The 10,202-nt window shown below is 40.6% G+C and overlaps 1 protein-coding gene across 2 annotated transcripts in view; it reads right to left on the minus strand.

The window, feature by feature from the left end:
* SSBP2 (single stranded DNA binding protein 2) overlaps window positions 1-9,060 on the minus strand; it is a 262,630-nt gene extending 253,570 nt beyond the window's left edge. For both annotated transcript variants that reach the window (XM_011377651.2, XM_011377641.2), the window contains exon 1: window positions 8,911-9,060. In XM_011377651.2, coding sequence (XP_011375953.1) covers window positions 8,911-8,972 — 62 coding nt within the window. In that variant the 5' untranslated portion in view covers window positions 8,973-9,060. The remainder of the gene's footprint in view (window positions 1-8,910) is intronic.
* Window positions 9,061-10,202: the final 1,142 nt, after the last annotated feature.

Raw genomic sequence — 10,202 nt, forward strand, 5'->3', positions numbered from 1 at the left:
CCTAACTAGGTAAGTCAAATTCCATTTATACTCTGAACAATCAATGGGAATTATCATCTCCCTCCCAGAATTATTACTGAGATTTAAATAAAATAAAGAACATTAAAATATCTTGAAAGTATAAAGTATAATCCCATTTATATTATTAAATTTGTTAAAACACATTTTATTCTATCAAAAATTCATATTAAAAATATATACATTTCATAGTAATACAACTAGGTAATCTCCTGTAGTCCTAAAATCCACAGAAAGACTACCCAATTATAACAAACACTTCTTTAGAAATTACGTGGTACCAAATATTAGAAAAACTGGGGAGAAAATGAGCTAGCTATAGTGATAACCTGTAGTGATATATAATAGGTTACATTTATCCCACAAATATCTAATCAGAATTCCAAGCATTGTGCTAATCGATGGGAATACATTGGAGATGACACCATGGTTCTTGTCCTCAGGGAGTTTCTAATCTAACTGAGAGATGAGACATTAAGCTAAAGATCACCCAAATAATTCATTAATTTATGATGAGAAAAAGGAAGAGTCGAGGTTGCTGTGTGAGCACAGAGTAAAGGGGTCTAAACCAATTTGGGATATTTCATGCTAGTTATACTATTCTTTGTCAACCCAATAGGTTTTAAGTATTCAATAAATCTTAGCTATTTCTATCATCAACATTATTATAAAAGCTGTTATCTTCCACTGTCCTCATTAGGAACAACTGTACCCCTGGGGTTTAGGAGATAAGAGACAGTCAACCTTATTACCTAGGAAAACCCAAATAAACAAGACCCATCATCCAGTTCCTCAGTAAAAAACAAAACCAGGCCCCAGGAAGCATAGCTTCTCATCCCAAATTTGACTCATATTATACATATCCTTGAGCAATTATGCTGATGCTGAGAAGTTTCCTCAATGGTGCTTTAAACCTGCCTGAAATGCTCTAACCCCAAATATTCTCACAACAAATTCTTTCAATATTACTCAGGTTTCTGCTTAAATGTTTCCTTCTCCAAGAACCTTTCCTTGACTACCCACTCTAAAGTAGCCTCCCAGTGACTCTAAATGACATCATCCTACCTCATTACTTTACAGCACTTATGACTATCCAAAATTGCCTACTACATTTATTTACTTTATTATTATGTTTCTCCTTCAAACCTGAAAGTAAGTTTCATGAAAGCAGGGACCCATTTTGTTCTCTATATGCTCAAGATATATCTTCCTTGACAAATAGCCCAGTTTTGTTTAGGTAGTTCAGGTACAAGGGAGCAATGTTTCCAGCCCAGAAGATGAAGGATGACTGATTTAAACCAATTATGGTAATCCCATTACCTCTGCCAGTAATTGGTTTAGGAGAGAGAATTTGACAGTTCTCTTCAATAAGGCATAAGAAGCTATCTGCTAAGCAACTTCTAGAAAAGGTTTTCCTCTCTGATTAGGAGACATGGGAAGAAGGAAAAACCTTATCCTTTTCCCTGCCTTTATACTTGGTTGTATGAGGAACTGATATGGGAATTTGATGCAGAGATGTTGCATTCCTGAGAGGGAAAGCTGAGGATGGCAGAGAAGCTCATCCTGAACCCTGATGTTCTTGATTCACTGACTCCACTCTAAACCTACCTCTTCCAGACATCCTTTATATGAGATTTGTTTTGAAATTCTGATCAGTTAAGCCATTTTATATCTCCTGTTTTGATATCTGCAGCCAAAGCATGATAAACTCTTAAGCCTCTGTTTCTTCTGTAACATTAACAGAAAATAGTACCTACAGTCTAGTGGATCCTTGAGGGAATTAAATGAGACAATGCAAGTAAAGGCCAAATATAAACAAAACACTCAAATGATAACATTGTTATTGTTACTATTAAAAAATAACTTTCTATGACAAAACTCCACAAGCTCTTTTTGTAGTAGTTATGATTTTGTTATTTTACAGAAAACATTCATTTTAATCCTGTTTAAATAAAATAATTTTTAATAGAATTCATTTACTAACTTTCTTCTATCAGTTGCTCTTGGTGCTTTCTCAAATAGCTTTCTCAAGTAGGTAAATAAAAGGAGAATCAAGATAAATATCAGATCACTAATAAAAAATAACCATATTAATTTTAGGGGAAAGCTTGTTTTTTCCATCAGCTAATCTCTTAACTTACAAGGACAGTCACATATAGATTTTCACCTACTATTCTTACCTGCATAGATATTTCATTAGTATTTTAATATGGCTTAGATTATATTAATCAAAAATTAAAACTATATTAATACCTACAATTACAAAAAATATTTAAAAATTGAAAAAAAGAACAAAGTGCTATACTTCAGTCTCTACAATTTTTTCTATACCAAATTACTTGTTTTATATGTCACTGAAGCAAAGTTAATACAGAAGATCAGAAGTAGGAGACCTGCAGGTCACTGGTTCAAGCTCATCCAGCTGAATTATGATTTAAAAGGTTATGATGGTTCATTACTGTCAGAAAGCTGTTTTAGAGTCCTACATGAAATAACCAAAATTCTTAAAGTAAAATATGATGGTAGTTTTGTCATTACTAAAGAAGTGACAACTGAAGTTTCTCTTTTAAAGATGAACAAGGAACAAATGTTAAATCCCCCATTGCACCAGAACTGTCCAGGCTCCTCTAAGTCCCATCACTATTACAAAAACATTAGCAGCTCCCCTTTTCAAAAATATTTAACTATTAAATATTTAACTATTAAAAATATTTAACTATTAAAACATTAGCAGCTCCCTTTTTTAAAAATATTTAACTATTTCAAAAATATTTAACTATTAACTATTAACTATTCCAACAAAAATTACTAGTTATCTATTATGACCAACTTTAAATGTGGCAGCTGCAGGACTATGAAAAGTTACCTGGAAAAACTCTATTCCTCCCTGGGTGGACAATTTTCCACCTGTTTTTCAACGTACTCACACAATGAATAAGACATACAGTTTGGGGATAGAAAGAATAGCCTCTATTATTTTTCTAACATTACTGAAAAAGAGTAGGATATAATTCTTGGCAGATCACTCTTCAGATCACTCTTGGCAGAATACATGTACATGGGGTTTTGATATAATAGTCAAATAACTCTCATAGTCCCAGTTATGTTGTTATATACAAAACGTTACATATGTACATACCAAATCTGATAAGCAAAGTTTAAAATCTAAATATAATCACTTATTTTTTATTCTAAACTCTCTTCAGATATTAGCAAATATATCTTATTCTACTGTTCCAATGATACTTTAAGTCCTTCATTGGGGAAACAATGTTATTAATAAAAGTAATATTCTAGCATTTGTTTACAAAGGCTCATATATTACTAACAAATATGACTCTAGCATGCAAATATTTCATATCATTCCCATGCCAATGTTGAAGCAATAATGTACACATTATAGAAAATATTCTTATACTCCAAAATTATAGTTATCTTCAATACATATTTTAAATTATATATTCCCAGCATCATGTCTTTTAAATCCAGTACAGTAATCCTCAATGCTATGCACCAACATTAATGTAATAGTTGTGATCTCCACGGAAGAAAGAAAACTCTAAATTCAAATTTTTTTTTTTCCAAATTTTTACTTCCAACTCGAAACTGCTGGGGGGAAATGTTAATAAACTGCAATCTACGTATTCCAATCCCTACCCATAGTGTATGTTTTAATTTTAAAACAAAATAATTCTATTTCCTAGTAGTAATTAAACATAAAAGACACATTTGGTCCACTAATGCAGAGTAATGAAAATTTAATGATTTTTTTCATCCAGAATTGGTTTTCTATGGCAAACTGGCTTTAAAGTATGGGAATAAATCTTTCGGTTTTTTCTGTCACAGCTCTTAAAAAAGAAGAGTCAAGATAAATCTTTTGATAAGCAATGCTAAAATTTAACTCTCAACATCTTACATATTTTCTTTAGGTTTATTCCTTCAAAAAACTCATTTTTTGGATACTTCTTAAATAACAGAAAGAACAATCAAAAGAAAAACTCTCACAAACAAGATGACGTATTAGGTACAAATTCTTTAGCATTTTGGAGGAAACATCTTCTGGATTGGGAAGGGGAGAGTCAATTTAATATCTTACTGAAAATTTCATTCCCCCAGAATGGTATTCTTTCATTAGTTTTAGAAATCTTGAATTCCGTTAACTGTGTTAACTGCTCGTCAATCAAGTTTCTAAAAATCTGTATTATTTCACTTGTCTTAACTTTATTTCCTTCAGAAAGGAAGAAAAGGCAAGTTCAAAACTTTTAGGGGGTGACTAAATAGTAAAAAATAGGGAGATAGGGTGATGCTGGCAGATACTAATCCAATAACTTTCTTTTATACAGAGTAAGATTTTAATGTTCATTTCTATGACCATGTAAAAATGTCATATTTGTTTCTTGGTATTTGAACTAAAAGATTCATAATTTAAAAACCAAAGTTACTTTCAGGGCCTCAGGTTAGATGCACAGTTTGATTTCTGTCGTTTCTTATTGGTTTACTTTATTAGTAAACTAGTTACTGTCTGGTATGTGTACAATACATTCAACTTTGCTTTATAGCAGATTTGTCTTTCTGTACTATGTTTTTTTATTTTTTCTGCATTATTACATACTTTCGGAAGTTCAAATTAGTTTAATAACAAAGTAATATCACTACTTATCAATTTGCAGGTGGCAGTTATCTTTCTGTGGCAGTATGGCTTAAAGTTCAGCAACATTTCATATAGGAATTGTTCACAACTACAATGTTTACTTTTAAAACTTAAGTGATCAAACAAAATTCCTAGAAGAAAAAAACTCCTTATTATTTAGGCTTCTAAGTAGCACTCCTAAAATTTCTATGCCTTCCCCATACCACGCACATATCTGCAGTCTACCAATATGGAGGGTATAAGCATCAGGGTCAACCAATGGTTAAGATTACATATCTGATCAAATCTTTAAAGTCTCTAATATCTGATTATGCAATGCTGTTCCCTAAATCTGTAGCATTCTACCCTAGATCAGGAAGGCAATCTGGTATACTGAAAAAGTATCTTTCAGTTTCAACCACAGGTTCTAAAGTTAGAGAAATTTGTGTTAGAAACCCAGCTAGCGGTGTATCCCTGAGCAAGTTACTTATTTTTTCTTATTTCTTTAGTGGAGAAAAACATCACTATCTTGCAGAATTGTTAGGAAATTAGAGAAAATACATATAAAGTGCTGAACACAGTCTCTGGCACACAGAATGACAAATAATAATTACTGTTCTGGGCTATTTCTGAAATACAACTAAGCCACAGAATGTGGAACTCAAACTTTCTAAGTCCTTATTTTGGAGGTCATTGAAAAAGTTTTCATATTGAAAAAAATTCCTTTGAATCCAATATCTTCACTTATTCAAATATTTATTTGGTGCTTTCAACATAAGAAGGCACTACCCTTAATGTCAAGGATACCTCAGAAAAGAAATTAGAAGTATCATCCCTTGCCCTCAAGAAACTTACATTTAAGAGGAAGCTAGACATGAAACAACCAATTGCATTGTTACTTAATTACGTTTGTGATCTTTGCTAAAAAGAAAGCCTACTAAAGGGAAAAATGACCCAATAGGATCAGAATTTAAATTTCTGTACAAATGTCCCACCTCCCTCCAAGAGTTTTCAATCATTTCCTGTATAATTAAATCTAATCCCAACCTTTGTATAGACTTGATCCATCTAGTTTTTAAAACAATAAAGTAATTCACCTGACTGGCAATTTTTTAAATTTTATTTTTAAATTATAGTTGATATACATTACATTAGTTTCAGATATACAACATAGTGATTAGACATACACCTTATACAGTGATCCTTCAGTAAATCTAGTAACCATCTGTCACCACACATAGTTATGATATTGTTGGCTATTTTTTTAAGTTCAGAACTGTGTACTAAAATTATAGAAACTGCATAAAACTTACAAATTAATTTCAAGTATTCCAATGGTGACTTCTTAATGAGAAAGCAAAGATATAATTTGGTAAAAACTTGTCAGCTACCCACTACGAACTCATGTTAGAAAACATTTCTTGATAGATTATAAAACACAATATTTTTATTTTATGTACATGACATTATTCATGACTCATTTTTCAGAATGTTTTATTAAAGTAAAATATTGACAAACTTATTACAAAACATAAATTATTTTTGTGATTTTTAAGATCAGAACAATTCTAATTTATTTACTAAAAGAGAATTCTTCTTCACTCAGGTAACCTTTTAATCTGCCACCTCAAGAAATTTTTGTTTAAATCTGGTGACATCCATTTTAAAGACAATTTCAAGATTTCTATTTTTAGAAGTTAGTATACTGTTGTAGAATAGTGCCATTAAAGTCCTAGAAAAACATAAAGGGAAAAACTGAGCGATCAGATTAATGCCCCTACCAAAATGAAACTAAGTTCATTCTATAAAATATAATCTACCTTAATGTTTGTCTTTATTCAAACAACATTTACCTAGGAACTAATACAACAACAATTAACCCTGAACAGTCATTGTTAATTCTCCAAAAGTGGCCTCTTCACCTATATTTAGTTCCTAAGGCAAGCCAGTCCAGGATTCCTGATGCCAATTATAATGAATGGAAGAAATATATTTAAATCAAATAGCACCATCTAGCAGAACTCTCACCACTTTGCTTACAACAGTAGATGTTACTTGGTGTTCAGTTTGGTAGATCTGACAGCAAAAGTGGCAACTATTTGTTTTTATGACAGAATCCCAAAATTAGAGCTAGAAAAGACCACAGACACATCAGGTCCAACTTCCTCATTAGTTATCTCAGATATTTTTTTTTAATATTTTTTTACAAAGTTATCAGGATACAGATTAGATTCAGCCACTTCTGGGAGTCCACCTAAATTTTAAAATTACTTTGATTCTCAAAGTCAACCACCCCCCAAATAAATAGTATTATGCCCTTATACATTTCAATTCCTTCACTCCCAATAACATGAAATCCGAATGTGCTGTAATCATCAAAACATACTCCTCTAAATGTTTCTATTTTATCATATATATTACAACCAAATGATTAATGCACACAAATTAGGTTATTTCAAAACTTCAATTCCAGTAACTGCTGTTTCTTAACCAGGCTATGATGCTGTCTTTTATACATTCCTTGTCACAGTAATAAGATGGTAAATGTAGCTCCTCAGAAAATACCTCTGGGAAAAAGAAAACAAAAAACAAAAACAGCATCTCTCCGTTAATTTTTGTTTTTGTTTTGCTACATCAAGGCCTGCCACCCCTAAATCCCACGGGGATATGTGTGTTGCTGCCAACCCAAAGATTAGGAAATGCTCCCATCCCTAGGGCACAAGAAACTTTCAGGAGAAGACTACTAACTGCTTAAAGCAAGGAGGGAACCTCGTGAAATTAGTTTCTATTTACGCAGCTATTTCCGTGCGCAAGGTAACCAAAGTAGCTTTGGGGAGATGCTCTCAGACTTTTTCCCAGTCTGAAACCCCTCGGAAAAGGAGAGCGTGTTCAATGACACGGATAAACCTCACCCTTGGAGTGGAGGTGGTTACTGGGAATCACAGAACTGCTGCAAAGAAAAAAGGGGTTCTTCCTCAGTGGTCAGAGGCACTGTTCGCTCTCGTTTTTAGTAACAACCAAATCACCGTTACAAGTACATAAGAATAGCAACAAACAGCCCCGCTTCGCAGTGTGCCGTGACGGTGGCATCCCGAGCACAGAGGGGCTCTTTTTTGGCCAGCCTCTTCTGGGCTCCCACTGAAGTTAACACCTGTATCTCCAACATAACCCGAGTAAACAACTTCTTTCCACCTCTACACTTCTCCCCTTCCCGCAAATCCCTTTTCGGACCACTGCCCACTGCCCACCACACACAAACCTCCTCGCGCGGACCGCCGCGACTCACACAACTCCCTTCCGCGCGCCCCACGACCACCATCCCGCCCGCCGCCGGGGTAGCTGCGGCCCCCAGATATTTGGGAAGCAGCAAGTCTCCCAAAAAAGTTCGCCAGCCGCCGCCGCAGAGTTGGGTCGGCTGCGAGAAGCAGAAACGCCAGCCTGCTCCAGCAGATCCCGCTTCTCGCCAGCACACTTTTCCTCCCCGGGAACTCGGTCCTTTTCAGACTCCCAAACTTCAGCGGCGTCTCTGGTGCCCACTGCTCCGCGCCCCAGCTCCGTAAGGCACTGGGGGCTGGGAGCGCCGCGTCCCTTCTCGGGACGAGCCCCCACGCCCGCACACGCCCTCCGCGCCCCGCGCGCGTCTCCGCGCCCCGCGGGGCCCCGCTCGGCCGCTCCGCGCCCGGCTTCCGCCCGCCGCGCGCCCTGCACCGCCGCCCTCGCCTTGCCCGGCACTCCCCGCCCCAAGCCCCAGCGCCTAAGCCCCGGTAGTGGTGCCCCTAGTGCTGTCCGCCGCGACCCTAGCCCACCTCTCCAAACACCCACATTCCCACCTTGCGCCCTCCTCCACGCAGCTGCTCCCTCCCGTCCTCCCCGCGACCCCCGGCGGCTCTCCGGATCCCCGCAGCTCCAGACCCCATCTCTAAAGTTACTTTGTAAGGAGGTGAACCCGCGGGTTATTTCCCTCAACCACCCAAACAAGTTTCCATCCTCGCCACCAGCACCGCCGCCGCCCCCAAGCACATTCGCTCCCTCCCGCCGACAGACCCCCACAGCCGCCCACCCCGCGCGAGCACCTCCTGGGAGACAGCCGCTCCCCGCACCGCATGCCCCCAGCTCATGTACCCCTCCCCCTGCCAGCCCACCCCCGGATCTCCCCGGGCGGAGTGTCTGTGTATCTGTGTGTCTCCGAGAGAGTGTGCGAGTGCGTGCGTGTGTGTGCGCGCGTGTGCAGGCGGAGGTGGGTGAGAAACGGAGACACTTACTTCTCCCGGGCCTGGCTGTCGGACGGGACGGCGCTGCTGTTACTCTTGCCTTTGCCGTACATGCTTGTGCCGAGAGCAGCTCCCACTGTCACGCACCTGTCAACCCATCACAGCCTCCCCGGGAACAGCCCCGTCCCCATGGCGACCCACGCAGCCACCCCCACTATTGGCCGCCCCACGCCAAAGCTCCGCCCCTTTCGCCCAGGCAACGCGCGAGACTGACAGGCCCCCCCTCCCTCCGGCCTTCCCAAGCGCGCGGCGGCGGCTACAGCCTAAGCGGCAGTCTCCTCCCTCCTTCCCTCCCTCCCCGGTTCCCTCCTTCCTTCCCTCTCCGCTCTCCTCCCTCCTCCCGCTCTCCTTCCCCCTCCCCCCTCCGAACCCGGGCGCAAGGGGGGAATTAGAAACTGCTCTAGAAGGATTTTAAACAACTGGCTGTTCTCTCCGCTGCTGCCCCTCCCCCCGCACCGCCCGCGCTCGGCTCCTCACTGGAGAGAAGGCGCCGGGAGGAGGGGAAAGTGCGGCCTGGAGTCTCTGGCAGGAGCCGGCAGAGCTGGAGCCTTGGCGGCCCCAGACTTCTGGGCGCCGCCGAGTACACGGGCAGACCCTAAGGTCCCACTCGCCCTGGGGGCCCCCAGCAACCCTCCTCTCCAGCTTCTTGCCTCCCTGTGACCCCTCGTGGGTACCCACGATTGACCTCTACTGCCCTCAGCCCTCCTCCCTGGGGTGTCGCCTCCGCCCTGCTCTCTTGAGGGCCGGCTAGCGAGGGGAATACTCGCGCTGTTCCCTCGACCTTAGAGCAAAGCGACCAAGAGCAACTTGCCTTCCCTCCTGGGGAGTGACTGCGCCTCAGGCCTTTGGCGCCGCTAGGATGGCATTGCCTGACCCCTGGGGCTGCGCCCTGCGCCCCAGGGGACAGGCGCCGCTAGGATGGCATCGCCTGACCCCTGGGGCTGCGCCCTGCGCCCAAGGGGAGCACCCGGCCTCTGGCCTGCCTCCTCTCTTTAGAATCGAGCCTGCTTCCCACAGTTGGCTCTGTGACTCCTCGGTCCTAAGTATTCCCCTGCCTCTGCCTCTCCATGCACAGAGCCTCGTGGTGCACCATGTACCAGCCAGATCTGCTTTAGAAAAGGGCCCCAGTCATCCACACCTGGCCTGGTTTTCCAGCCTTGGTCGGTGATGTCTGCTCATCCTGACCTCTGGAGTGGGAAGGGTCATAAAAGTCTTTAAAGACTGCCCTTGTCTATCTGAATAGGCCCCAGCAGCGCTCCAAACTCCAAGGTGTGCAATACTGT

This window comes from Pteropus vampyrus, unplaced genomic scaffold, assembly GCF_000151845.1.
Source record: "Pteropus vampyrus isolate Shadow unplaced genomic scaffold, Pvam_2.0 Scaffold11, whole genome shotgun sequence".
Taxonomy (NCBI): domain Eukaryota; kingdom Metazoa; phylum Chordata; class Mammalia; order Chiroptera; family Pteropodidae; genus Pteropus; species Pteropus vampyrus.